At 43.9% G+C, this 27,994-nt stretch overlaps 1 protein-coding gene, 1 long non-coding RNA gene and 1 other non-coding gene across 8 annotated transcripts in view; 1 reads left to right on the top strand and 2 right to left on the bottom strand.

The window, feature by feature from the left end:
- Nucleotides 1–27,994, top strand: part of SAFB (scaffold attachment factor B) — a 61,338-nt gene that overhangs the window by 3,178 nt on the left and 30,166 nt on the right. For 4 of the 5 annotated variants that reach the window (XM_055546716.1, XM_055546707.1, XM_055546720.1 and 1 more), the window contains exons 2-17: nucleotides 326–410; nucleotides 9,679–9,743; nucleotides 9,824–10,028; nucleotides 13,491–13,549; nucleotides 16,037–16,064; nucleotides 17,016–17,526; nucleotides 17,950–17,999; nucleotides 18,774–18,868; nucleotides 20,590–20,739; nucleotides 20,863–20,945; nucleotides 21,251–21,390; nucleotides 21,547–21,635; nucleotides 23,743–23,849; nucleotides 25,548–25,778; nucleotides 26,882–27,019; nucleotides 27,452–27,494. In XM_055546716.1, coding sequence (XP_055402691.1) covers nucleotides 326–410; nucleotides 9,679–9,743; nucleotides 9,824–10,028; nucleotides 13,491–13,549; nucleotides 16,037–16,064; nucleotides 17,016–17,526; nucleotides 17,950–17,999; nucleotides 18,774–18,868; nucleotides 20,590–20,739; nucleotides 20,863–20,945; nucleotides 21,251–21,390; nucleotides 21,547–21,635; nucleotides 23,743–23,849; nucleotides 25,548–25,778; nucleotides 26,882–27,019; nucleotides 27,452–27,494 — 2,079 coding nt within the window. Of the gene's footprint in view, nucleotides 1–325; nucleotides 411–9,678; nucleotides 9,744–9,823; nucleotides 10,029–13,490; nucleotides 13,550–16,036; nucleotides 16,065–17,015; nucleotides 17,527–17,949; nucleotides 18,000–18,773; nucleotides 18,869–20,589; nucleotides 20,740–20,862; nucleotides 20,946–21,250; nucleotides 21,391–21,546; nucleotides 21,636–23,742; nucleotides 23,850–25,527; nucleotides 25,779–26,881; nucleotides 27,020–27,451; nucleotides 27,495–27,994 lie in introns of those variants that run through there. The other variant, XM_055546727.1, reaches the window with a different exon arrangement.
- TRNAK-UUU (transfer RNA lysine (anticodon UUU)) lies at nucleotides 2,813–2,885 on the bottom strand. Its single transcript has one exon. It is a non-coding gene; the product is annotated as a tRNA-Lys (tRNA).
- Nucleotides 15,931–27,988, bottom strand: LOC129627130 (uncharacterized). Of its 2 annotated transcripts, XR_008702435.1 has the most exons (3): nucleotides 27,763–27,988; nucleotides 27,365–27,442; nucleotides 15,931–16,610 (listed from the first exon to the last, which is right to left on the bottom strand). It is a non-coding gene; the product is annotated as an uncharacterized LOC129627130 (long non-coding RNA). The 2 variants fall into 2 exon arrangements; XR_008702434.1 differs by lacking the exon at nucleotides 15,931–16,610 and having other exon boundaries at nucleotides 21,846–27,442; nucleotides 27,763–27,984.

The following is a 27,994-nucleotide window of genomic DNA, read 5'->3' as shown; positions in this document are numbered from 1 at the left end:
TAATATTAAAAATAAGTCAGATGTCTGGTGAGTGCTTGCTTTATGTGACTAACAAGAATTTTCACAACAGCTTTCCAGGGTAAGAACTTTAATTAGTTCCTCATGCCAGAGTGAAAAACAAACTCGCAACAATTAAGTAAGCCTGCCTGAGACGGGGCAGCCAAAGTACGGTAGAATCTGTCTACCTCTGGGGCCCTTGCTGCAGCAGAAAGATGGAATGAATAGGTGGGGAGAGGCCCTTTCCAGATCAGTCCCGGAAGCTTCTGTGGAAGTCAAGTCTGTGTGCTGCCTTTTTGGGTGAACTTTTCTTTTCCCTTCCCTTTAGGCAATTGAAGATGAGGGAGGTAATCCTGATGAAATTGAAATTACCTCTGAAGGAAATAAGAAGACATCAAAGAGATCCAGCAAAGGTATGGAGGGTGATGCTAGGAACTTCTTTCAATCTGGCTTCCTCTGCTAATGTGCCTGTGGGCTGCCCTGTGAATCTTTGATGGACCTTGAATGAAGGTGTGCATTTTCTTTCAAGATCTCTCCAGTGTATTTTTGTTTCCATGGGCTTTGGGAAGTCTCAGCATGGAAGAGGTACTGACACCTTTACTTATTTTTTCTGTAGGTTTCTCGGCAGCTGTTGCTTATCCAGAGTCTTAACCGTCTTGAGGTAGAGAGTGTTTAGGAGTACTTGAGTCTCAGACCTATTGCTCTGACTTGTGGAAAATAACTTGCCTTTTAAATACCGCCTGGCCAAAACAGAGTTGTCACTTTTACAGATGCTGCCTTCGAAACTGCCTACCTCATAAAAGCCAGATTCCACATGGCATTAATGACCCTCACCATTGCCCCAGATGGTCCCTTCCCGCTTCCGCCCCTACCACCTTCCTCTATTACATCCACCTGCAGTCAGGTCCCAGACGTGTGGTTTACTCCACCCACTCCTTTTGCCCATCTGTCTGCATTTGAGTCCTAGTTCATCAAGAGACAACTTCTGATCTCACCAGTAGCAAGTCTTCTCTCCTTAGGTCCTCTGCACTGCCCTGGCCTGAGTTTCAGGTTGTTGAGGACAGAAGCTGTGTCTTCCTTGTTTTCCTACTTAGTATTTGCTCATGAATTACTTCCTAATTGAATTCAATGACATCCAACTACTGTTTTAGGAAAGAATCAGCTAAAACTGGGCATTTGGGCTATCCTGAAAGTTCTCTAGGTAATTGGAGGTTTTGTTGCTCAGGCCCCAAAACAAAATGAAATACTTTCACCTGGCCAGTGGTGCAGACCTGGGTGTGAAATGTCTGAGAGGCAGGCACCAATGTCGACCAGGTTGTGTGGTGTATTAGCTCTGGGAGAAGAGCAGTCAGTGACCTCACTTTGAAATGAAGTCACTGTGTGGTCCACAGTTAATCGTGCATTTTTCAATTTGCCCAAGTCAATGTTTTTTCCAAAGCAGAGTACTTAAAAAATCAACAGAGAGCACAATATTGTAATTATCCTTCAATTAAAAATAAATAAATTAAGGGAAAAAAATTCAACAGATAGACTATTTTGGGGCAGAGGAGAAATAGAGCCTGTGGAGCTCCTTTTTTGCATTCTTTTTCTCTAACAAAAAAAGAAATCCTTGTGTTAAAAGTTTTTAGGAACACAGATAAGCATTAAATAAAGGAGGCAATCCATTATTAAGATTATGGGCATATTTTCCCAGACTTCTGTGTGTCTAAAGTCACCTAAAAACAAATATAGAAGGATTTTCACACACCTGTGTACCTTTGTCTTTCCTTAAAAAACTGTTCCTACTCCCCACAGTATTCTTTACTTTTTTTACTTAGCCTGTAAAGGGCATTTTCAATAGTGCTGAAAATAAAAACCTCATTTATTTAACAGTGAATAATCATTCTTTGTATGATTGTACCACAGTTGAGCTCCTCAGTCTTATTACTAGACTATTTGTTCCAGTTTTCAGCATGGCCGTGAACCAGAATTACTTCTGCTGAAGGAATATGTTTTTGTTAACTAGAAAAGTAGAATTCTTGGCTCAAAAAATATGTGCATTTTATTTTAAAAATAGTTCTTAACAAATAGTTCTCCAACAGGCTATACTGGTTAATAACTAGCAACATCAGGGAATGGCAGAGGGTGCCTGTTTCTCTAAATTCTCACTTAATGCTGAATATTATATCTTTTTAATGTTGCCTCATATATAGAAGAAAAATATCTCATTGTATGAATTTCTCCACAGCTAAAGTTTTTATTTATATTTCTTCACAGGTTAAACAGTTTCTGATAATCGACTGCCTTTATTTTCTGAATTGCTTTTTCATGCCTGTTGCCTATTTTTCTGCTGGGTTGTTAGTCTTACTGACTTTTGATAGTGCTTTCTCTCTATAAAATGTTACAATTGTTTTTTCCCAGTTTGTTATTTGACTTAACTACTTTGTGGTGTTTTGGTCTTTAGAATTTTAATCTTTAATACAGGCAATGCAGTCAACCTATATGGTTTCTAAATTTTATGAAAGTCGCTCAGTCGTGTCTGACTCTTTGTGACTCCATACAGTCTGTGGAATTCTCTAGGCCAGGATACTGGAGTGGGTAGCCTTTCCCTTCTCCAGGGCATCTTCCCAACCCAGGGATCAAACCCAGGTCTCCCTCATTGCAGGTGATTCTTTACCAGCTGAGCCACAAGGGAAGCCCAAGAATACTGGAATGGGTAGCCTATCCCTTCTCCAGTGGATCTTCCCAACCCAGGAATTGAACTGAGGTCTCCTGCATTGCAGGTGGATTCTTTACCAATTGAGCTATTGGGGAAGCCCCACAATAGAGGACAGCACGCCTGCACAGGGACTTGAACCCTGGACCCTCAGATTAAAAGTCTGATACTCTACCTACTGAGCTATCCAGGCTCCTATTTTAGGAGCTGTCCAGGCACCTAGATTTTTTCTTGTATATTGAAAGACTGTCCTTTGCTTTAAAATTGCTTTTTAAAAAGTCTGCATTATGGAGTAGTATTTACTGTTTTATTTTGAGTTCGTTTGGAATTTATTTTTGCATGTGATGTGAAGTAAGTAGGGATCAAAATATGGATTTTTAAAAATATATATATTATTTATTTATTTGGCTGTACCGGTCTTAGTTGTAGCATGTAGGATCTAGTTATCTGACCAACAATTGAACCTGCATTGGGAGCATGGCGTGTTAGCCCCTGGACCACCAGAGAAGTTTCAATATGGGATTTCTATTAAATTTCTTGTGCCCTTGCCCAATCAATCATACTACCTACCTGTCCCTCAGGGGAAAAAAAAAGTGATTACTTTGACCATAGATGATTAGTTTTGCCTGTGTTAAAACTTCATCTAGAACCATTCAATATAAAGTTGGGCAGGTGCATGCCACTTGTGGTAATCTTAGTTTCCTGACCAGGGATTGAACCCAAGCCCTCAGTAGTGAGAACATGTAATTCTAATCACAGGACTGCCAGAGAATTTTCAGTACAAACTCTTCTGTGTCTGGTGTCTTAGCTTGGAGTAATTATATTTTGCAGTTAAGATTTTAGCTGAAAATAGAGGTGTTTTTTTTGTTTTTCCTGCCCTGTTTGAATAAATTCAAAATTATTTGAAATCTGGTTGTTTTAATCAGAATCCTGGAAAGCATGAAAAGTGGAAGTGTTAGTTGATCGGTGCAACCCCATGGACTGTGGCTGGCCAGGCTTCTCTGTCCATGGGATTTCCCAGGCAAGAATACTGGAGTGGGTAGCCATTCTCTTCTCCAGGGGATCTTCCCCACCCAGGGATCAAACCCCAGTCTCCTGCACTATCAGGCAGACTAGAAAGCATACCTCAGGTAATTTCAGCATTCCTACAAAGTAGTTTTACACCAGTACTTTGTTTAGCTCTTCTAGACTCTTTTGAAATAATTAGCAACAAAGTAATTTAACTAGAAGAGCAAAGTCAACATGTTTGCTTTTTAAACTATTGCCTGATTGTGTGTTGCAAGCACGCATGCTAAGTCACTTCACTTGTGTTCGACTCTTTGTGATCCAGTGGACTGCAGCCTGCCAAGCTCCTCTGTCCATGGGATTCTGCAGGCGGGATTACTGAAGTGGGTTGCCATGCCCTCCTCCAGGGTGTCTTCCTGACTCAGGGATCAAACCCACATCTCTTACATCTCTTGCATTGCAGGTGGACTCTTTACCTCTAAGCCACTGGATTATTGGGTTGTTTTGTTTCTTTTGACATGATATCCCTTCTTTCTTTTTTAAAAATGACTATCAAATACATTTTAATTATTGGCAAAATTTTGAATAGATTCTTTACAAGAAAATATAAATGGCCAATGACCACATCAAAAATTGCTTATCATTAGTTAACAAAGAAATGAAAATTAAAGTGATTTGAAATACTAGAAAACAACTGTTTAAAAGATATAGAAAAACAAACTTCCATACCTACTTCCACCTACTCCTGTAGAATATGTAAAATGATGCAGCTATTTTGGGAGAAAAATTGGCACATACAAAACTAAAAATTCATCTAAAATGTTAATACAACCCAAATTATTCAGCTCCTGTATCATTAGCCAAAATAAATGAAAGTGTAGATCCACAAAATGATTTGAACATGAATGTACAGTATATCTTTTTTTAGGAGACATAATTTCATGCTTAGAAATGATGTAAGAATAATACAAGAAATTCTCATAAATCCTCACCCAGATTCCCCAGATGATGTCATTTTTACATTTGTTTTAACCTTTTCTTTCTCAACGGAGAGAGGGAGGACAGAATAGAGGGATGGAGGGAGGAAGAAAAGGATAAAACAAGTGCAATATATATATTTTTCCTTTTCTGCTGAACTACTTGAGAATAAGTTACAAGTACATGTGCCCCTTTGTCCCTACATTCTATAGTATTTTCTAAAAACAAGAAAATTGCATAACTATATATGTAGCTATCGAAATTAATATTGATATAATACTGTTTTCTAGTCTTATTTAGATTTAGTCATTTAGGGTCTTGCATTGTCTTCAATTATCATGTCCTCTTGATCTCCTTTAATCTGCAGCATTTCCCAAGACTTTCTTTGTGTTTGTAACAGTACTATTTTTTTTTTTTTTAAGTACAGACCACCTATTTTGAAACCTGTTTTTCAATTTGGGTTTTATTGGGGCGTTTTGTTGGGGGGGAGGTTTCCTCTCATGATTAGGTTCAAATTATATTCTTTTATCAGAAATACCACCGGAAGTGTGATTTTTCTGTTTCCCTCCTAGGGGCACATCCTGACAATTTGTGCAAGTGACTTAAGGGTATTGGTTGGGTTTCTCCACAGAAAAGTTTGTAATTGTATCTGCGGGGACGGTACCATATTCTGTGCAGTGCAGCCAAATTTTTTTTTAAAGAAACTGTAAAGAAAAATAAATTTAGCTACTTGAAAGTTTTAAAGTTTTAAGTCTTTCCTAATAAAACATACCATAAATAGATACAATTGGGAGAAAATACTGCAATGCACTAATATCTAGAAAGCATGAAATATTCCTACAAATTAATAAAGAAAATAGACAATCCAGTAGAGAAAGGACAGAGATGATGAATAGGCAGGTCACAGATGAAAGGAAAACAAACAAGGCGTATGTTCAAAAAAAATTTCCTTAAAGCAAATAAAAAGAGATAATAATTTTTGCCTATTACACTGGTAAAAATTTACATAATTCTCAATATCCCACATTGACCAGGGGGTGAGGAAATGGGAAGTCACTGGAAATGGTAAATTAACAAAGCTGCTTTCGGGACAGGGGTGACTAAACTAAGGAACTCTATAGCATGAAATAAATGATGGGGCTGAATCAATGTATAAGGGCAAGACTTTTCCAAGGCCTTTATTGAGTAACAGACTATATACACAATATGATTCCATACATAGCAAGTTCATTTCCTTTTGAATGGTATATGTGTAAATCTGAAAGAAAATGGTTTCAAGGACCACCAAACTGCTGTCAATGGTTACCTCTTAGAAGTGCAATGGAGAGAAGGGAGAATAACTTGGTCATGTATTTATTTAGGAGGGTAGATCTTTTATTAGTAAACTAAAATTTACCATGAAGTGGTATGAATCTTTTAATGAGTTCAGTTGAGTTCAATAGGTCAGTTGTGTCCGACTCTTTGCGACCCCATGGACTGCAGCATGCCAGGCCTCCCTGTCCATCACCAACTCCCGGAGTTTACTCAAACTCATGTCCATTGAGTTGGTGATGCCATCCAACTGTGTCATCCTCTGTTGTCCCCTTCTCCTCCTACCTTCAGTTCTTCCCAGCATCAGGGTCTTTTCAAATGAGTCAGCTCTTTGCATCAGGTGGCCAAAGTATTGGAGTTTCAGCTTCAACATCAGTCCTGAACGTTCACACATTGAACGTTCAGGACTGATTTCCTTCAGAATGGACTGATTGGATCTCCTTGCAGTCCAAGGGACTCTCAAGAGTCTTCTCCAACACCACAGTTCAAATGCATTGATTCTTCAGCGCTCAGCTTTCTTTATCTGCCAACTCTCACATCCATACATGACTACCGGAAAAACCATAGCCTTGACTAGATGGACCTTTGTTTGCAAAGTAATGTCTCTGCTTTTTAATATGCTGTCTAGGTTAGTCATAACTTTTCTTCCAAGGAGTAAGCGTCTTTTTATTTCATGGCCGCAGTCAACATCTGCAGTGATTTTGGAGCCCAAAAAAATAAAGTCTGCCACTGTTTCCCCTGTTTCTCCATCTATTTGCCATGAAGTGATGGGACCGGATGCCATGATCTTAGATTTCTAAATGTTAAGCTTTAAGCCAACTTTTTCACTCTCCTCTTTCACTTTGATCAAGAGGCTCTTTAGTTCTTCTTCACTTTCTGCCATAAGGGTGGTGTCATCTGCATATCTGAGGTTATTGGTATTTCTCCCAGCAATCTTGATTCTGGCTTGTGCTTCCTCCAGCCCAGAGTTTCTCATGATGTACTCTGCATATAAGTTAAATAAGCAGGGTGACAATATACCGCCTTGACGTACTCCTTTTCCTATTTGCAACCAGTCTGTTGTTCCATGTCCAGTTCTAACTGTTGCTTCCTGACCTGCATACAGATTTCTCAAGAGGTAGGTCAGGTGGTCTGGTATTCCCCATCTCTTGAAGAATTTTCCATAGTTTATTGTGATCCACACAGTCAAAGGCTTTGGCATAGTCAGTAAAGCAGAAATAGATGTTTTCCTGGAATTCTCCTTCTTTTTCTGTGATCCAGCAGATGTTGGCAATTTGATCTCTGGTTCCTCTGCCTTTTCTAAAACTTGAACATCTGGAAGTTCACAGTTAACGTATTGTTGAAGCCTGGCGTGGAGAATTTTGAGCATTACTTTGCTAGCATGTGAAATGAGTGCAATTGTATGGTAGTTTGAGCCTTCTTTGGCATTGCCTTTCTTTGGAATTGGAATGAAAACTGACCTTTTCTAGTCCTGTGGCCACTGCTAAGTTGTGTGTATGAATGTATTTGTGTAATCAAACAAATTTTGAAAAATATTCACCTGCTCACATCCAGCCAGTCACACGGGGTACTGGGGGTTAATCCCAGCAGAAGAGAAGGTTGTGGGTGAGAGGTTATGGAGACAAACACCATGCAGTCCTTTGGTTTGGAGATTGCAAATGTGGGAGGCCTTTTTACTCTTTGGAGGAAGAATTTGAGGGGTGCCTTTTCTCTTAGTACCAAAAACAGTTGCTTTCGTTTCTGCCACAGTGGTATTTCTCATTCACATTAATTTTGGATTCATTGAGACACATTGTTTTTCATCTTTGAAAAGCAGGGTATCTTTGCCAAATAGTGATTGTTGGTTAGCATCCCAATGGGGGTGTGCTTTCCATAGTGAAGAGGGGATGTTCTTAGGACTGCACGTCCTCTTGGCATTGCTTGTTAGGGCATTTCTTACCTGGGAGAATTCTCCCCTGGGAGGGCTTCAGGCTGCAATGTACCTGTGTGCACTGGTTGTGGTGAGATCTGGATCTGCCTGATGAAAACCTGCTGCCTTTCTTGTGAAAGGGAGAAAGACAGTAGAAAGGGTGGCAAGTTTCTGGTAGTCTACTTAGATTTTTCCTACTAACTCAATGGAATTGGGCAAAAGCCAATGTGCATATTCTAGAATGGTACGAGTCTGTGGAAATGTTGCTGGTGTATCTTCGTAGCATATTTATAAAGACCACTGGGTTGAGTTCCAGATGTTTTTGAAAGCTTAGGTGCGTTTTGCCATAGGAATATTATACAGTGGCACTGAGACGCCCAGCCAGCACGAGACTGTTTACACATAGTGTGTTGTATACTAGTATTAGTGTCACAATTCCTTGTGTTCCTAAATAAACTCTTTCTGAAAACATGAGTGAAATATAGAATATGGAAAAATCAAGTACATATAGTGTAAGAAAATTCTCAAGTGTAAATTTTGGTATAAATGATTTAGGGTTGAGCTTTTTCTCTCCCTCTATCCCCCCCGCCACATTTTACACATTCTATGTACACTTAAGTTTAATCGTTAAATATAGGTGGATTAATGTCTAGTACTTTTATATTACTTGAAAAGTACTTAGTGACCTTAAAAAATCGATCTTCACTTTGCGGGGAAATGATGATATCTCCATATAATGCTATGAAAGAATATAGAAACATGTTCACAAAATACTAAGTGCAAAGATTATAAAATGGCAGTACCATTTTCAAAACCAGCGTATGTGTATGTATGTAGCCCAGTATGGGAAGATACCCATCCCCCACTGTAGGACAGCTCCACTGCTCACTCTAGATGGTAAAATGCTGAAAGGCTTTTACTTTCTTTTTGCTTTTCTGTGTTTTCCTTTTATGTGATTGTCTCTGGGAAAACACATTTCACATTCCTTAACTAAAAAGCAGCACTTTGTGGTTTTGTTTTTTTCTTTGTTTTGATTTTTGTGTGTTTTTTGTTTGTTTTGGTTTTGTTTGTTTTTTGCCATGCAGCTTGTGGGATCTTAATTCCCTGACCAGGTTTTAAACCTGAGCCATAGGCAGTGAAAGCACAGAATGCTAACCACTGGAGTGCTGGGGAATTCCCCACAGCAGCATGTTTGTATGAGATACTCTTCTCCCCATAACCAAAGCCACTTAACAAGAAGGGCAGGCCTGGAAAAGGTCTGGTTGCCTTCACCTTATTAAGAAGCCTTTTCCATCTCCTCAAACTTCCAGTTGATAAGAACAGAACCACTTCTAATAGCTCCAGTGCCAGCTCTAATATTTTGGCCACCTGATGAGCTGAGCCAACTCATTGGAAATGACTGATTTGGGAAAGATTGAGGTCAAGAGGAAAAGAGGGTGGCAGAGGATGAGATGGTTAGATAGCATCACTGACTCAGTGGATGTGAGTTTGAACAGACTCCAGGAGATAGTGAAGGACAGGGGAGACTGGCATGCTGTAGTCCACGGGGTGCTAAAGAGTCAGACACGACTTAGCAACTAAACAACAACTTCTACTAGGGGTAGATTGGCCCTACCATTCCTGGATTACTGTGTTTCTAAATGGAGAAGAGCCATTTAGAAGGCCATGGAGAAGGGTGTTTTAGGTTGTCATCTTTCTTCAGTGCTTAGGGCATATAAAAATGAAAGTTGTCACTTCTGGAAAATGCATATCATTGATCTCATGCCATAAACTATTCCTTCAGGCCGCAAACCAGAAGAAGAGGGTTTGGAAGATAACGGGCTAGAGGAAAATTCTGGGGATGGACAGGTATGTGAACCTCGTCAGTGATCAGCTCCGTGCATGGACCAGTGACCATCATCTGATGCTTGTATTTTTCTTTGTCACAGGAGGATGTTGAGACCAGTTTGGAGAACTTACAGGTCATCGACATAATGGATATAAGTGTGTTGGATGAAGCAGAGATTGATAATGGGAGCATTGCAGACTGTGTGGAAGATGATGATAACCTCCAGGAGTCCCTGTCTGACAGTAGAGAGCTAGTAGAGGGGGAGATGCAAGAGCTTCCGGAGCAACTTCAAGAACATGCTGTAGGTACCTTGGCAGGGTCTCCAGGATGTATCCTAGGTGTCATAATTCCTCAAATAGCCTAACAGATGATAAGCTTTATATTTGGAATTATGTTCTTTTAATGCCATTTCAGTACACTTGACTTATCCATTCACATGTAAAAAATTAGATGAGTTTGAAAAGCACACTTTGTTTCATTGAAAAATGGTGTCTTGTGAGGAGTAATTGTATCTGCTCTCCATTTGAATAGTGTAGCATTAAGCTACATATACAATTCATACACCACATTATGTCAGACCTGTTAATTTAGTGGATTATGTTATTTCTGTGAGGATGAATGTTTCTCAGGTAGATAGAAAAGACAATGAAAAATGGAAACTAGGAGACTTCTTTGTAGGAATGTCTAGGGGTTGGTCCTAGGCAGCACCTCATTTTCATAGCTGCCTCAGTTCTTTTATGGAGTGTCTCATGAGTGCTATGGGAGAAACGAGACCATGTGCTCCGCCAGTCCATCCATCCACGTATCGGATTCCTTGAAATGTGTTTGCATTTCTTTTGGAACTGATCTCAGTACCCTTCACAGTAGCAGGTTGTTGTCTTTGAATGGCTGTGGCAGGGATGCGGTGGCGCAGGTTATTTGGACACAGATAGGGAGGGTATGCAGTTGTTTATCTTTTCATGAGTCTCAGTCACTAGCTTCCTAAGAAGGAACACCAAAAAATGAAACTGTGAAACCCTTCCTAGTGACTGCTTCTTTAAGGCTGTTTTATTCCCTGTGATTAGAAAATAATATATTCAGTAACAAAAGCCTGAAAACTCATAAATGTCTGTCAGTAAAGGTTAAATTTTAGAAAAGGCAGAGGAACCAGAGATCAAATTCCCAACATCCACTGGATCATCAAAAAAGCAAGAGAGTTCCAGAAAAACATCTATTTCTGCTTTATTGACTATGCCAAAGCCTTTGACTGTGTGGATCACAATAAACTGTGGAAAATTCTGAAAGAGATGGGAATACCAGACCACCTGACCTGCCTCTTGAGAAACCTATATACAGGTCAGGAAGCAACAGTTAGAACTGGACATGGAACAACAGACTGGTTGCAAATAGGAAAAGGAGTACGTCAAGGCTGTATATTGTCACCCTGCTTATTTAACTTATATGCAGAGTACATCATGAGAAACGCTGGGCTGGAAGAGGCACAAGCTGGAATCAAGATTGCCGGGAGAAATATCAATAACCTCAGATATGCAGATGACACCACCCTTATAGCAGAAAGTGAAGAGGAACTCAAAAACCTCTTGATGAAAGTGAAAGTGGAGAGTGAAAAAGTTGGCTTAAAGCTCAACATTCAGAAAACGAAGATCATGGCATCTGGTCCCATCACTTCATGGGAAATAGATGGGGAAACAGTGGAAACAGTGTCAGACTTTATTTTTTGGCCTCCAAAATCACTGCAGATGGTGATTGCAGCCATGAAATTAAAAGCCACTTACTCCTTGGAAGGAAGATGACCAACCTAGATAGCATATTGAAAAGCAGAGACGTTACTTTGCCAACAAAGGTCCGGCTAGTCAAGGCTATGGTTTTTCCTGTGGTCATGTATGGATGTGAGAGTTGGACTGTGAAGAAGGCTGAGCGCCGAAGAATTGATGCTTTTGAACCGTGGTGTTGGAGAAGACTCCTGAGAGTCCCTTGGACTGCAAGGAGATCCAGCCAGTCCATTCTGAAGGAGATCAGCCCTGGGATTTCTTTGGAAGGAATGATGCTAAAGCTGAAACTCCAGTACTTTGGGCACCTCATGCGAAGAGTTGACTCATTGGAAAAGACCCTGATGTTGGGAGGGATTGGGGGCAGGAGGAGAAGGAGACGACAGAGGATGAGATGGCTGGATGGCATCACTGACTTGATAGACGTGAGTCTGAGTGAACTCTGGGAGTTGGTGATGGACAGGGAGGCCTGGCGTGCTGCGATTCATGGGGTCGCAAAGAGTTGGACACGACTGAGCGACTGAACTGAACTGAAAGGTTAAATAACTATGGTTTAGTGGAACCAGTTGTTTAAGCGGTAACAGCATTGACTAGAGGCTGGTCACTTAACTTGCTATGTGACCTTGGATAATTCACTTAATCTCTCTGAGCCTCATTTGCAAAAATAGGTTTGAGGAAGTCTAATTAGATGAATGTTTATTGCTAACTTAAAGCAGAAGTCATCAAGCTGGCCCAAGAGTTATTGGAACACAGCCACACTTATTTGTGACAGTTGTCTATGGCTGACTTCTGAGAACAGTAGCAGAGTAGAGTAGTTATGACAGAGACTGTCTGGCTTACAAAACCTAAAATATTTACTATCTGGCCCTTGACCTCGGTTTAGAGCAGTGTCTAGTGTATAGCAAACACAGTAGGGCTTTTGCTACTATTACTAAGACATTTATTATGACTTCCAGTAATACAGTGACTATTCCTATATACCATATCAGTGAACTAAGCTTCTTTGTGTGAACTAAAATGATAATCTCTAAGATGGATGCAAAAGTAAGGCAGGAACCAGAATAATGTGCTATTAATCAGGTAGACAGAAGAAGGGGAGATGGTCTTTGACACGAGTGTGTGTCCATGCCCTTAGGAGCATGCATAGAATATCCTGAGATGATTGTGTCAGGGGAAGGAAGGAGTGGTGCAAAATCTTAGTCATGTAAAGGTAATAACAGTACATGCTCATAAAATATTTGAAAAATATCCTCCCCCCCCCAAATAAACTTAACATTCTGGACTTGATAGCAAACAGTCTAATTTATTGAGTCACACAACAATGATTTTATGAACCCCCTTTCTGTGTTGAGGAATCCCTCACCTCACTGGACAGAGCCCAGCTCATACCAGTGATTCTTCCCCTGCAGGTGGGGCAGTGATGGGTCACCTGGGGTTTGCCAGTCCTGTGCTCCTGTCCCCTACATTCAGTTTGAAAGTTGATGATGCTGGGAGGCAGGAGTCCCAGAGATGCCATTCCCATGCGGGCCATAGCCGCCCCAGGGGCAGCAGTCCCAGCAGTGGAGGCATCCTGGCTTTGGGAAGTCATGTTGGCCATGAAGTCCAAGAACACCCTCTGCAATGTGATTCTAGACATTGTTCCTGGAAGAGCAGCCCCAACCCTGGTGTTCCGTTCTATTGGGAGAACGTATGTACTACCCAGCTGTACTTTTTTGCTTGACTTAGACTTTTGTTTTTCTTTGTTTGACTTGTGTCTTGAGAACCCCCACTGATACCATTTAAGTGGGTCTCCTAGACTGTCTGCAGGTATATGTTTATGTACAACATTTCTCTCAGTTGAAGTGGAATCACAATGTAATGCTGTTTTGATTCGTGCTCTGTGTTTAGAATGTCACCTTAAGTGACTTTTCATGGCTGTAACTGTTCATTGTATAGATGTAGTTATGTTACCTTATTATTGATGTCATGAGTTTTGTTCTCCATTTGTTTTACAGGTAGAGGACAAAGAAAGTATAAACAATTTAGACACTTTATCACCTGACTTCACTGTATTACAGGTAAATTGTATGTCTCAATAATTTTAGAATCAAAGGTTAGACTACAGTTTTTGGAGACTACTTCTGATATCTTACGGCAATCCCAACTAAAAGTTACCGGAAGGTCTGTTTCCTTTTTTGGCCTCTGAAGAGGGGGCTTTGCTTTCAACTTTCCCCGAATAAAATGTGTTAGTGAAAAGGGCTTGTCATCTCGGCTCCCCCACCAGCACTGTGGACCCATGCAGCTAAGACCCAGGCCATTTGGGAGACTCTTGTTAATATGATGGCTAGGAGGACAGCCTGTGGGATCTGTCCTGGAGGGCCTCCTCTGCAGCAGAAATACTCTTAGGTGAGAAATGAGATTGCAAGGGGTGGGCACCCCCTCCCCAGGAGAGATAAATGGGGCACAGATGAGGGTGCAGGAGGGTGAGGAAGGCCTGACACTGACATCGCAGCTGGGAAAGGTGGATTCTCAGGGTTCCTGGTTCTCCATTTGGGAACTTCTCAGAAAGTACACAGATTTCTCTTGATGACTATAGCATCTTAGTTGTTTGACTGCCACCTATGTAAAAGTTAAATGTTAGATGAGAACAAATGAGATGTGCACTGACTTTCAGGTGTAGTTTGCATAAATGTGGATCTTGAGTTTCCTTTTACTTTTTCTGTCAGCCTTTGTAGGTATAAATTGTTGGAATAAATCTGAGTATCTGATTTCCAGGAGAAGGTTTTGTGAGGAAATGAAAATACAGTCAGCTTATTCCAGTCCTTGTTTTTTGTTTAAATAATGTCACCTGTGCTGATTAATTGGAAACTATCTTTCAGACAAGATCTTCATTCACTTCTTCCAGGCGGGGGCCAGGTGTGTTATTAGTGAGCCAGAAGTCAGATTCAAGGAGGGTGCAAATGTCAAGAAATCTTGGTGAAACCCAGTTGATGTCTCTCCAGAGTTGATGTCTCCTCAGGTGACACAACCTGTTCCTAACATAGGAAGGAAAGGAGGAGTGGGGCTTGTCATTTTCTTGAGTGTCTCCTCAGTTCAGAGACTCCTGTGTATATTGTCTGGTCAGGACAGTACACACAGCCGGTCTCAGAGACAATGGGAATGTATACATTTCCGTCTAGGGAAAGTTAAGAGAATCATTCTGCCTAAAATGGTTGTTTCCTTCTGTGTAGAATCTTTAATTCCCAGCATGAAATGAAAAAAAAATTTTGATTACAAATGAAACTGTTAGGAAAATGACCCGTTTCCTAGGGCCCCCAAGACTGGCAGGTCAGTGCCCGATGGACTGTGCAGACCGTTCATGTGCATGTAGCTTGTGCCGTCTCAGGCATGAGGAGAAAGCTTGGTTGCCATCCTCCCTGTGTAAACAGAGCGGTGGGTAGATACAGACTGATAGACTCAGTTCTCACACTCATTGCTCAGATCTTGGCTCTGCTGTGTGTCCTTGAGTGAATTTGTCAACCACAGTGTGCCTGTCTCCTAATCTGGGAAAAGAAGGATGATACTAATAGAACCATCCTGCTAGGGCTGTGTGATGATTGGTTAATATATGTGTATGTAAGGTGGAATTTCTGCCTGGAACCTAGACAGTGCTTAGCAATGTGTGCTAGAGTTCCAGAATATTGTCACTTATGCAGAGGGAATGTAGGTTGCAGGAACCACATTCCACACTGAGAGAAAATCCCTGCCTGTAGTTGGGCAGCCTCTCTGTGAGGAAGTGGTCCATGCACTAAATGCTTAGGCATGTCTAGGACTTGGCCTGCTTTGGAAAGAGGTTCAGATGAGCCTGTTTAGCAGGGAGGTGGAATAGGGGTAGTAAAACCAAACTCTCTTGTTGGTGAGGAGTAGCAATGGTGTGACTTCACAGGGGTTCCTGGGGGTTGTTGAGGAATTCGAGCTGGTCTGGTGGATGGGTGGTTGGAAGAGATAAGGAGGCATGTGTGATACTGTAGGGCTCTGATTGACCAAGTGGGCAGGGACGGTAAGAACACTGTGCAAAGTAAGAACAGGGGTCAAGCCACCCATGCCTTCTTTCCCTCCATCTTTTGAGTTTTTGGAAACGAATGCTATGTTAATTATGTGAAAAACAATTTCCTAATATATGTTAGGCATTCTTTTAGAAACTCAATGTAGAAAAATGAAAGCACTGATCTCCAGGCATATAAGACAGTTTAGAAGGACAGATAAGCATGTGACGGGTTCATCACCGTTAAACATGATACTGTTGCCAGGCACTGGGAACTGCAGAAGCAGACGAGAGTAATGATGGACAGCAATCCCCCTGAGATGAGCCTGGGACGTGGGGCCTGGGGCTAAGGTGGATGAAGTGGGGTGGCAGCTCTCCTGCAGGCTTTTGCCTGGTAAAAGCAGGTTCCTCCACCTGTTGCATTTGTGAGGCTCCTTGTTTGTGTTTTTAAAAATTCCCTTCTTAGTTACTACACTTTAGGGTGTGAATAAACTCTAGGTTTCATCCATCTGGCACAATTTATTTATGTTTTTTGTTTCAGGAAATCGAAGAGCCATCCATGGAGCCAGGTACTGTTAAATGAAAAACTTAGCATCGCGGGGTTTGGAGTCATTCTAATTTTCCACCTTCTCTAATTTGGAATCTTTAATTTTAAAAAGTTACCTTACTGTAGTATACATTGTTTTAAAGGTTTACGATCCAGAACATACCAGGATCATAGAGATTGGAAACCCAGCCATATCACCAGATCTGTGAAAGTGGCTGATTTCTCATTTTGTAGAACGTATTGGTGAGATGAGATTATCTCATGCCTTTTTAAAGGAACACAGCACTTAAACAGATATAGAGAGTTTGGATGCCTCTCAAAAGCCAATACCTCTTTACCCCACAAAGCAGATCTTGTGATATTAGGCAGTGTGTTAATTTTGTGGTTTTTAATTCAGGCAGTGCAGGCAGTGGTAGGGAGATACCTTTTAAAACATTAAGACATAACTGGATTCCAGAAGAAGAAAAGGTTTCTTCATGAGAATTCCAAACAAACACTATTCACTTTCTGGACTACAAATATCTCAGAGCACCGATGGAAGAGATTCTGGTTTTCATGTCGGACTGTTCTGTTAAAAGAAATTCAAAGAAATTTGGAAATTGAGCTCTGTTCAGTGAATGGTGATACACTGAGTTAAGCAACTTGGACTTTGGAAGCTAAATTTGGAAGAGTCATATATACACGCCGACAGAATGAAGACTGTCAAGAATCAGCCAGAAGGTGTTGGGGGTTAAATAAGTCTCTGGGATGCATTCATTTCTCTTCCATGTAGCGTAGAGGCTTATTCTGTAGTCGGTCGGAGTGCAGGTAGTGTAACCAGTGTTGAGTGTGTGTACCCGCGGGTTTTCCAATCTCTGTGTAGCTAGCAGTTCTCTTCGTGTTAGTGTGGCCGCCGTGCCAGTTCCGCATTTGTGATTGCTTTATTTCCCTGGTAATTAAACCTTGTGCCATTCTATTCCTGTTAAATCCGTAGAAAATGAGAAAATACTCGACATTTTGGGGGAAACTTGTAAATCTGAGCCAGTAAAAGAAGAAGGTTCCGAGCTGGAGCAGCCATTTGCACAGGAAACAAGTAGCGTGGGGCCAGACAGAAAACTTGCGGAGGAAGAGGACCTTTTTGACAGCGCCCATCCGGAGGAGGGTGATTTAGATTTGGCCAACGAGTCAACAGCACACGCTCAGTCGAGCAAGGCAGACACCCTGTTAGCGGTAGTGAAAAGGGAGCCCGTGGAGCAGACAGGCGATGACGAGAGGACGGACTGTGAGCCTGTAGGGCTAGAGAAGCCAATTGAGCAGAGTAGTAAAGCCTCAGAGCACACGGAAGCCTGTAGCGAGGAGGCCGCGGAAGCGCCCCCGGAAGCCTCAAGCCCGGACCCCGGGGATAGCAAAGAAGACGTGAAGAAGTTTGCTTTTGAAGCTTGTAATGAAGTCCCTCCGGCTCCTAAAGAGTCCTCAGCCAGTGAGGGCGCTGATCAGAAAATGAGGTTTGTTTTTTCTCAGTTTTAGACCAGACGCTATCTCCTTTTCATTGGTCGTTTAATGACACACATGAGCTGTTTTTCTGCAATTGGCCAGCCAGACTGATGCAATTGTAGTTTACCTCTAAAGAATGTTTGATTTCTCTTTGTTTATTTTAAGCTGATTACATAATCTTTTTTCTTTTCTCAACCTATCATGGTTGTTTTCTCTAATTCTTCCTAATTATCTTTAGCCCAGCAGAATTAATTAACTCCTGTGGGTCTGAAATCTTATGGTTAGGTCAGATTTCCAATACACCTTTGTAGGGGTATCATTTTTTTCAGAACTAAATTTCGGGTAGGTATGCAACCTCAGCACATATTTTATAATTTTGAGTTAGTTTCCTCTCTGCTTCTTCCTTCTGGAGTGACATTGTCTTTTGTCTCTAGTTCTGTCGAAGATGACTCGGATACAAAAAAGCTTTCCAAAGAGGAGAAGGGTAAGTCAGCAAGGTGGCACCCCCGGGAGCGATGGTTCTAGTTGGCTCTAGCCGTCACACACCCATTTACACCTCACAGGCCTGTGAGCCTGTCTCAAAGCCTTTCTCCACTCTGGCCACCTGCTTCCTCACTGTGCGGGTTCTGGGTTGCAGGGCGGAATTGTCACTTTGATTTGATTTGGACACTTGATTTTGCCAGAGTCCTTTGAGCTCCTCCATCCTGACTTTCTGATTTGTGAACTTCTTGGACACAGTGACACACGCAGATGGAGAAAATGCTTTGAGTTTTCAGATACTGGGGTTTGGTGGGCCCCTGGTGTGGCAGATTTATCGACACCAGAGCCCTTTATTAATGTGCTGATTGAGAAATAGTTTTGCTGGCTGCTCCAGACTCATCCTTAATCGGTGTTCAAAGAAGGCCAGAAGCTGGGGAGAGGATGTATCTCAGGCTCCACAGTGACAGCTCCTGTCTTACATTCCAAAGTCACCTCACTGGGATGGGTGATGCCATCTGGTAGCTGATGGCTACACCAGCCACGGGCCCAGTGGGCCCTGACCAGTCATTAAGGGACATTGCCACTGGTTCTGTCCACCCTGTGGGCAGCCCTAGAACTCATGTCAGGACAGCAGGCTGGCCTCCAGCCCCAGCCTTCTCTGTACTGCTGGCCTCTAGAGCAAGTAGGGAGAGTGTCTGGTTGGGAATGACTCTAAGATACTTAAGACTCAGGATTTTGTCTGTATCTTGTTTTTGACCGGAACTTTCTTTTAAAATAGGTCGTAGCAGTTGTGGAAGGAATTTCTGGGTTAGTGGACTTTCTTCTACCACCAGAGCTGCAGATTTGAAGAATCTTTTCAGCAAATATGGGAAGGTAAGACCAGGGGAGGAGACTTGTGAGCTCATGCAGTATGGCCTCTATGTGGCAAATCATTGTCCCTGGCAGTGAGAGCTTGGAACACCTTGCAGTTCTTTGAACTCGCAGGTGCGTAGGCCTATGCTGGGTCCACCTCCACTCAAAGAGATGTGAGGCCAGTGGGAGTTCCCAGAGCCCACATCCACTTTGTATTTCTTTTGCTTCCCTGGCCTCCAAGCCACCAAGTCATTTGATAGTTTCCTGAGTCCGTTTCTCTGGCTTCCAGCCTTAAACCTAGGGAGGGAAGAATGTGGCGTGGGGAGTTCTGAGCAAAGGTACAGTCTGCCTTCTTCTGAGATGGTGATGATTACAGAACACCATGAAGCTGTAGAGAAATTTTACGAACAAGGCCTGTGGACCCGACCCCTATGGGCAGCCTTAGGCCCCAGCTCTGCCACATCAGGACAAGTTGCTGGTCCCATGGGAGCCTTGTTTCCGTACGTGGGGTTCACAGAGTTGCAGGAGCCCAGTCTTTGCTCCCTGTTTTCACCCCGTCCTGGATACCTCTGCCTGTGTCTATTCTGCCACACCTGCTTGTTTCGCTCTGTCCCTTGGCATGAAAAGGTGGGCATGATGCCCAGGTGGACAGCCCCCCCCAGCACACACACACACACACACACACATTGAGTGCTGCCTTTCCTTCCTCCTTTTTCCACCTCCTCCTTCCAGTGCTTCTTGGACTCTTCTCCAGATAAGCTGCCGCACCCTTACTTCAATCAGTTTTTGACAAGTCAGACTTAGCACAGGCCTTGGGCCTTCATTCCCAGGATTAAAAAATGATAATGGAGAAAACCAACATCGTTTACCTTGGCTGTTTATGTTGAGGAACTAACAAGGAAAACTAAACTTGACTTAACTTAAAATTAAACTTGCTTCTCATAGACACTCATGAAACCCTGGCCTGTGTAACTCCGTAGGGCCCATCTCTTGATTCTGCAGTGGCCATTGGAGCAGACATCTGCTCCCTGCAGGGAAGTTTCCGTCTGGAACCTGCAGTGTCTTGGGTATACTGCAGGCTTATTGCAGCTTGAATAGGGCACCAGGCCCCTTGGAAGCCTTCCTTTGGGGCTAAGACTCCATGTGGCAAAATGAAGACGAATACCAGCCACTATTCCTGGCTTCAGTGGGACCTCTTCTGAGCTGTGGGCCTTCTGCCATTAAAGGGTGTCCCTAGCATCAGCTTGCTGCTGTGGTTGGGCCAGTTAACTAACATCTAGCATGTACATCTAGCATCTAGGATGTATCTGTAGCACCTTAAACATCTCCTTAAATTTTGTTTTGTGAGTATGGTGGGCTCTGCATTCCAGAGTGCTCTTTGTAAACCTGTCCTGTGTCCCTCTCCTTCTGTAGGTGTGTCTTCCTACTTCACTGTCCGTCTGACTGACTGCATATTCAGAAACATTCCTTTCAAGGTTTACATTATTAACGGAATTCTGACAGGACACTGCCTTCAGCTTCACTCCTCTCTCCACCTTGCTGTCATCCTAGTCCTCTAGAGAAACAGTCAGAATGGAGTAGGAGCAGTCAGGCCACAGCATTACCCTCCCCAGCCTTTAAGTACCACTTGTTGTCAACCTGTTCTCAGTGTCTCTGAGGAGTGGGGTGAACTAGCATGAACCACAATTGGGGTCTGTGTGGGGTCTTCATGTCTGAGCTATACTTGTGTGTTTTCCTTCAAGGTGGTGGGCGCCAAAGTTGTGACCAATGCCCGGAGTCCTGGAGCACGCTGCTACGGCTTCGTTACCATGTCCACAGTGGAAGAGGCCACAAAATGCATCAACCACCTGCACAAAACAGAGCTCCATGGGAAGATGATCTCAGTGGAAAAAGTAAGGGGCCATTTTCTTCCCGGGATAAAAAGTAAGGGGCCATTTTCTTCCTGTGATGTGACCATGTTACAAAATCAGTTAATACTCCCAACTGATTCTTTTTCACCTGATTCTCTTTCCCAGGTGATAAATGAACCTGCTGGGAAGAAAACTTCTGAGAGAAGAGAAGGGGAGAGGAAAAAAGAGAAGTCTAGCAGTGCTGACAGGTATGAGTCTTCTCGAGGGGATTATGGCCAAGATGACCTTTCTCTTGATGTCTTGTTCCTCACTTTTCCATGGGTGGGAAAGGCTGTGAGGCTTTTACCCCCTTGCCTTCTGTGCACTTGTTGGAGGATTTTCCCTCCAGTCCTCAGAGGTGTCTCGAGTTCCTCTCCTAGGCTGCATGTTCTCCGTCCTGTGGTTGCCTCCGAGGCAGCCCCATCCTCACTCAGTGCTCATTGCAGGAGTCTTGGCTGGGTTGTTCCCTCAGTGTTTCATCTCACACATATCTGTATCTGCATGCCATTTACAGATCTGCCAACCTCAAGAGGGAAGAGAAGGCTGACAGAAAAGATGACGCTAAAAAGGGTGAAGACGGGAGTGGAGAGAAGAGTGAAGACCAGGATGATCAGAAACCTGGCTCTTCAGAGCGCTCTCGAGCCACAAAGTCAGGTAGCTGACCAGTGGGTGTGAGAGATTGCACCCTGGCTTCTGTTCCTGGCTGGTGTGGTTAATGGGCAACACAAACTACATTTGTTTTCCTTGAAGTTGAGTAGTTTTCTCTCAATACGAGGTGTCCCTTCTTACCTGACTCCTTTCTTCCTATAGGAAGCCGAGGAACTGAGCGGACAGTGGTGATGGATAAATCTAAAGGTGTGCCTGTTATCAGTGTCAAAACCTTGGGATCCAAAGAGCGAGTGAGTCTTCTTTTCCTGCCTGGGTTATTTATTTCCTTTGACAGTTGTGTGTTTTAGGGGATTCTTGAGTGTAATTTGAGAAAAGCTTGTCAGTCTTCTGAAAACGGAGGGTTTTTCTGAACTTTAAAATTGAGAAGGTTTAAAGGCTTTCCTTCATAGTTTTGGTAAGAATTACTGCCCTTTAAAAAAAAAAAAAAAACTCTTTCGAAATTCATTTATGGATGTGATTAGCTTTATTTGCCTGCATCTGGGCACAGCAGTCCACGTTCATTGCCGGCCTCAGGTTTCAGCAGCTCTCCATTGTGCGTTCGTAACCCACACTTGCCAGAGCCGGCCCTCTGGCTGCCTCTGCGCCCAATCTCCATCTTACTCATTCCGTGCATTGTCTCCGTGCAGACGCTCCATAGAGCCACAGAATCCACAGAGTCCCCATCTTAGGTTCTTACCACTTCACTCTGCCTGCTGTTTTAGGGTCACGGGCAGCTCTGGATGTTCATAATTCAATTCTTGACAGCCTTACAACTAGGATGGATGTGGGCCCAGGTCCCCAAGACTACCCACATTTCCAGAGCCATTCAGGGTCCACTGGGCTCAGCACGTAGTTGTAGTTATGCCTAAGGTTGGCTCCAGTGATGCAGGGAGGTCACACAGCCAGGCAGGTGGGGAAAGCCCCAGACAGAGTCTGGAGGGAACTCTCCTGGCTCCCTGTGGTCTCCTTCCCGAGATGGCTCCCCAAGCAGGGACAGTGCAGCAGCACAAGGGTCATGCTTCTGCCCAGGGAGCCCCGTTACAGCCTCAGTTCCCAGGCTTTTTACTGAGGCTAGTCACATACGTACCTTCTCCTGACTCCCAGAAGGAAAGCAGTTGTTCAGCATAAACCATCGTTTGCATGGTCAGGGCACAGTGAGCCATCTTTGCCAGTTAACTGTTGGCTCTTGCTGCTGCTGCTAAGTCGCTTCAGTCGTGTCCAACTCTGCGGGACCCCATAGATGGCAGCCCACCAGGCTCCCCCGTCCCTGGGATTCTCCAAGCAAGAACACTGGAGTGGGTTGCCATTTCCTTCTCCAGTGCATGTAAGTGAAAAGTGAAAGTGAAGTCGCTCAGTCGTGGCCGACTCTTAGTGACCCCATGGACTGCAGCCCACCAGGCTCCTCCATCCATGGGATTTTCCAGGCAAGAGGACTGGAGTGGGGTGCCATTGCCTTCGGGTACTCTAAATACCAAGGTTCCCACCACTAGCCTCAGGCCTGCCATGTTAACCTGTGCTGGCCTGATGACCAGCCATTTAACTTAAGCTCATGAATGTTGTGGACTAGTTACAAGCTGAGAGTTCTGTTACGGCATTTCATTATTGCACTGTGTTTCTACCACTGTTTTACTGTGTCAGTGTTTTCCCCTTTGTTGTTGTTCTTTAGTTTTTAAGTCATGTCTGGCTGTTTGGGATACCATGGGTTGTAGCCCACCAGGCTCCTCTGTCCATGGGACTCTCCAGGCAAGAGTACTGGAGTGGGTTGCCATTTCCTTTCCAGGGGATCTTCCCGACCCAGGGATGGAATCTGCATCTACTGCATTGGCAGGCAGTTTACCACTGAGACCTGAGAAGCTGGATTTCCACCCAGGTCTCCTGAATTGCAGGCAAATTCTTTAACTACTTTATAGTAAATGATGTAAAATGGCAAAATAGAAATGTACATTCAAGGGCTAAGAACCACCTCAAAAATGAATGCACTCGGCAATCCTTAGACTTAACAGTAGCGGCCTCCTCAATTGGGCATCACTGCGTGTTTAATATTGAAGAATGTGTTTTGAATGGAAAAGAGAAAGTGAAAGGAAGTTTGTTTGTTTCTAATATATGGATTCTTTCTGAGAAAATCCTGTTTTGTGTGTTGACTACTGAAAGTACTCGATGGGTCCCACTTTAGAATTAAATGGTAATGAGTCTGTGACTCTGGATTTTAGTGAGCCAAGGTGAGGTTCTCTGGAGAGAAACAGTGTTAACCTGATTGTTTCATTCACTCTTCAGCTTCATTTCTGATCTTGTATGCTTAGGCCAGGACACATTTGATTTCTTCCTACCTTAACTATTCAATGCTTCTTGGTAAACCAGGTATCCAAGAGTCAGGATCGAAAATCGGGCAGCATAGAAAAGCAGTCTGTTGGTTCCTTTGATAAAGTCAAAGAATCCAAGAAGTCTAGAGAATCAGAGTCATGCAGGTGAGTCAGGATCTAGGAATGATGGCTGGTTTGGGTGTTGCCCTAGACTGGTGATAACTCTATTCTGGGAGGATTTTTTTCATGTCCCGGAGGGCGGAATGTTGCTTTAAACCTTTGCTCCTTGGCTTTATCTTCAGATGTCCTGTGTACAGGCTTTCTTCTTGTGATTTTTTTTCAAACTATCTTCTCAGGTAGATATTCTCAAGATTCTGGGAGGTAGCAATGACAAGGAGATGGAATGCCTTCCTGGAGCTAGTTAACACAACATACCAAGTTTGCTGCAGAACCCATCAATAGGGAAAAAACAGTGGCACAGACCCAGTCAGAAAACTGAGAGGTCCCACCCTTCAATAAGCCCAATACAAGATCCTCATAATTTTAAAAAACTAAACACAAATCCTGTCAATTATATTGAGCAACAGTTAATGTTTTTTGTAAAAAAAAAAAAATTAAAACCATTAGTAAAAACTCTAGTAGAAGAGTGAGAAAGTAGAAGTGAGAAAGTAGAAGAGAGAGTAGAAAAGTGAGAATTTTCTCCTGAACAAGCAAAGGCAACAAGCAAAGAAAAAATAATGTTTTGGTAAAGAAATTGACAAATAGTTCACTAGAAATGATGTAATTGGCAAATAGATCAGTGTGCATGTGGGAACTTAACATGATAAAAGTGACATTTCCTATAGTGAGACAAGGACAATCTCTCTCCAAAATGGCTTCAGGTCATGTGGCTGGCTTACATCACTGACACAGTGTCAACATAAACTGCTGGCTGCACATAAAATTAAAAATTAAAGCTATCCTCATGATGCAAAAGTAAGTGAATTTATGAACTTGAGCTTTTGAAAGGACTGACAATTTATAATGGTGAAGTAGACTAAATTTAAATTTCACTTCAGTGCACTGAGAGACCAAAGAGAAGGTCCAGAGATGTGTGACAGATGGGAGTAAAGATGATTTGAAATAAATAAGCAAAAATTAATCTGATAGCAAGAATGACAGAAGGGGCTTTTCAGCCTTACCAGGGATCAGGAACATGCAGATGAAAAGTGCAGTGAGACTGGTTTTCCATCTGTGGGTTTGATGGGAATTACAGTAGGGGAGATGGTGCTTGTGGTGGTAGGAGAGGCGTGTTCAGGGGCAAGTCAGCCTGGAGAGTGTTCCAGACCCAGTAACACCACAGCCCCCCTACCTGAACCTGTGTGGACGATAATGGGGGTGGGGCAGCCATGTCCCTGAGGCTGGGAACAGCCAGAAGGCTGACATCTGCAAGTGGTCATGTGGACCCCCACCTCCCCACTCAACGGGCTCCTTCCCAAAAGCATAGTGCACCTGAACAGATGGTGCTGTATGGGGTTCAGGCCATGGTACCTGAAGCAAGGCAGCCACATAATAAAGAGAAGATTAGACATTCCTGCTGGTACAATTCTGTGTCTGCAAACACAAAGATGAACAGATCACCTGGCAGCTGTGCAGTCAGGAGGAGACTGTGATAGGCACCATCAGTGTCACCTGCAAAAGGCCTGTCAAGTGTCCCTCGCGTGAAGGGGGGTCCTGCACAGCCTGCCTCCACCAGCGGTTGGCCCTTGCTTGTTACCAAGTGTACCTTCAGGGCTAGGCTCCCCCCGTCCTGATCCCACTCCGGGGCGCTGCCCGCACTGCTGCAGCTCATGAGCCCTTGCAGCCTCTACTCTTCGCCTGCAGGGTGCGAGAGCTCGGTGATCGAGAGCAGTACGCACAGGCAGCGCTGGAGCGGCAGGAGCACGAGGAGCTGCTATTCGCCCGAGAGAGGCTGGCCTTCCAGAGACGCCTCCTGGAGAGGGAGCGCATGGAGCGGGAGCGGCTGGAGCGCAAGCGCATGCGCGTGGAGCTCCTGCGGCGGCGCCAGCAAGACCTACACTATGAGCAGGAGCGGAGGCCCTATGACGATGGGCGGTAAGCCACACTGCACCTCGCTGCGACCTCTTAGGTGTCCCGTGGAATTTAGAACTGTGCCTTGCTCTCCAGAGCCTTGTTAACAGCTTTTTATTTAAAAAGCACGAGTATTTGCTACAGCTCAACTTGATACTCTGTACTTTATTTGGAAACCTGAGATGGTTTGATGTTGATGGAGAAACGGTGAAAGTTGTGCTTATTAAATCATTAGGTTCGAGTCCCAGTACAGGCTGTCCCCCCAGCCCCCCGAGGAAGTTCAGACCCCCACAGCAGCACATAACACAGGGTGCTGGTCAGGTGATCAGGGACCAAAATGTACCTCCTGGGCACCTTCCATGCTTTGAAATCATTGTCGTTATTCGTGTTGGTTCATTCTATTAATAAGGTTTATTTTAATTCCCCAGACATACTGTTTTGACACACAAATACTAAAACACTAACCACCAGTGAAAGGCCTGTTTGAGACCTTGCTGTGAGGAGTCTGGGGCAATAATCCTAGGGCTGATCCTATGAGAGCTTTTCCACATGGATGGTGACTTGGGGGAGACTGCATGGTGTGCGTTTGTTCGTTTTAATCTGTCCCTGTGTAATGTAACATCGAGACTTCTGTAAAGGGTTTTTAAGATGTCTTAGGATTTTTGTGCATTTTACAAAATATTGATGGGAGAGTTTGTGAAGATCATAGAATGTTTTTGAACAGTTATATCTCAAGTGCTACTAGTCCTCTGCACTGGGTGTTTCCTGGGTCATGTCTGCATGGGGCAACTGTCCTAGTAGACTGGCTGACCCTTGTGGCTGTGAGCGGTTCCCAGAGGAGATCTGACACCCACTTCTCTGATCCCCTTCTGTAAGGAGACCTAACTTCTCTGTGGGGGACTTGGGCATGTTGGGTAAGAGAATAGAGCCCTTCAGTCACATCCCATATCACCCTTCCAGGCACTCGCAACTCAAGTGGCAGAGAATGGCCTCTATGGACACAGTTAGTTCTCGTTCTGTGAAGTGATGGGGCAGTTGGACAGTTGAGGGTTTAGTTTACCAGCTTCCACAGAGGTCGTCCATTAGGAAGGGGAAATGCACGTCCTCCTTTCTTGCTTCTCCTCTAGGCGAGATGATGTTTACTGGCCAGAAGCTAAGCGGACAGCCCTGGATGAGCGCTACCATTCTGACTTCGACCACCAGGACTGCTTCCACAACTTTGATCACAGGGACCAGAGCTGCTACCCTGATCACCTAGTTGACAGGTCAGCCACTGACCCTGCCCACCTGATGCATGTCTTTGTCCTGGTTCATTCTCTCTCTTTTTTAACCTGGACCATTTTCAAAGTCTTTATTGAATTTTTACAATATTTACCTTTTGGGTTTTTTGGTATTGAGGCATGTGGGTGTTAGCTTCCCAACCAAGGAACCCCCCGCCCTTCATTAGAAGGTTAAGCCTTGACTACCCGACTACAGGGACATTCCAGTCCTGGCTCATTCTTTTTTTGGTCCAAGCTCAATCTTAATGACGAAAAGCTCCAGCGGCCCTTCTGGGTTATAGGTTTCTAGGTTGCAAGCCCACTCGAACCAGCAGTTTGTTTGTGAATTACCTGGGTTCAACTCGGGAAATGTCTTCCATTCGGGAATCTGACTCCCTGTCTTTCTCCTTATGCTTCCATTTGAATTCCCTTTTTCAGGAGAGAAGGTTCAAGGTCAATCATGGAAGAAAGAGAAGAACAGGTAAGTTAGGAGCTGTGATTGTAGCCAGTACAGTCAATTCTTCAATTCTGTGTATGCCTCCTGGAAACTGAGGCGCAGGGAGGGGACGGTATCTGTCATACGGCCCTGGGAGCAGCGCTCTGAGGCCCCCCGGCTGGAGAGGGTGCAGGGCACAGCGAGGGGCGGTGTCAGTCCTGGGTCTCACAGCCCGGCCCCGCGGTCCCTGGCAGTTAGGGCCGGGGAAGTTCCTCAGCCTCTGGCGCCACCCCGGGGCCCCGGGCCGCCTCACCTTACAGCCGTTCTATCAGGACACTCTTGTTGCCGCCCTTGTCCAGGTTCCCCTCCGCCCGCAGGTCGCCAAGCCGTCGCGTCCCGATTTCCGAGACGAACGCGGCCATTCCAAAGTCGGTGGCCCCTACCAGAGTACCATCCTAGGTGTCTTGTCTCCACCAACTACTCCCCACCGCCAGCAGCTGTAGCGGCTCTAGCACAAAATGGCGCCGCCTGAGAGGAAAAGGCAC

The sequence above is a fragment of the Bubalus kerabau genome, chromosome 1 (genome assembly GCF_029407905.1).
Source record: "Bubalus kerabau isolate K-KA32 ecotype Philippines breed swamp buffalo chromosome 1, PCC_UOA_SB_1v2, whole genome shotgun sequence".
NCBI classification, from domain to species: Eukaryota; Metazoa; Chordata; class Mammalia; order Artiodactyla; family Bovidae; genus Bubalus; species Bubalus kerabau.
This window is presented reverse-complemented; position numbering and strand designations above follow the sequence as displayed.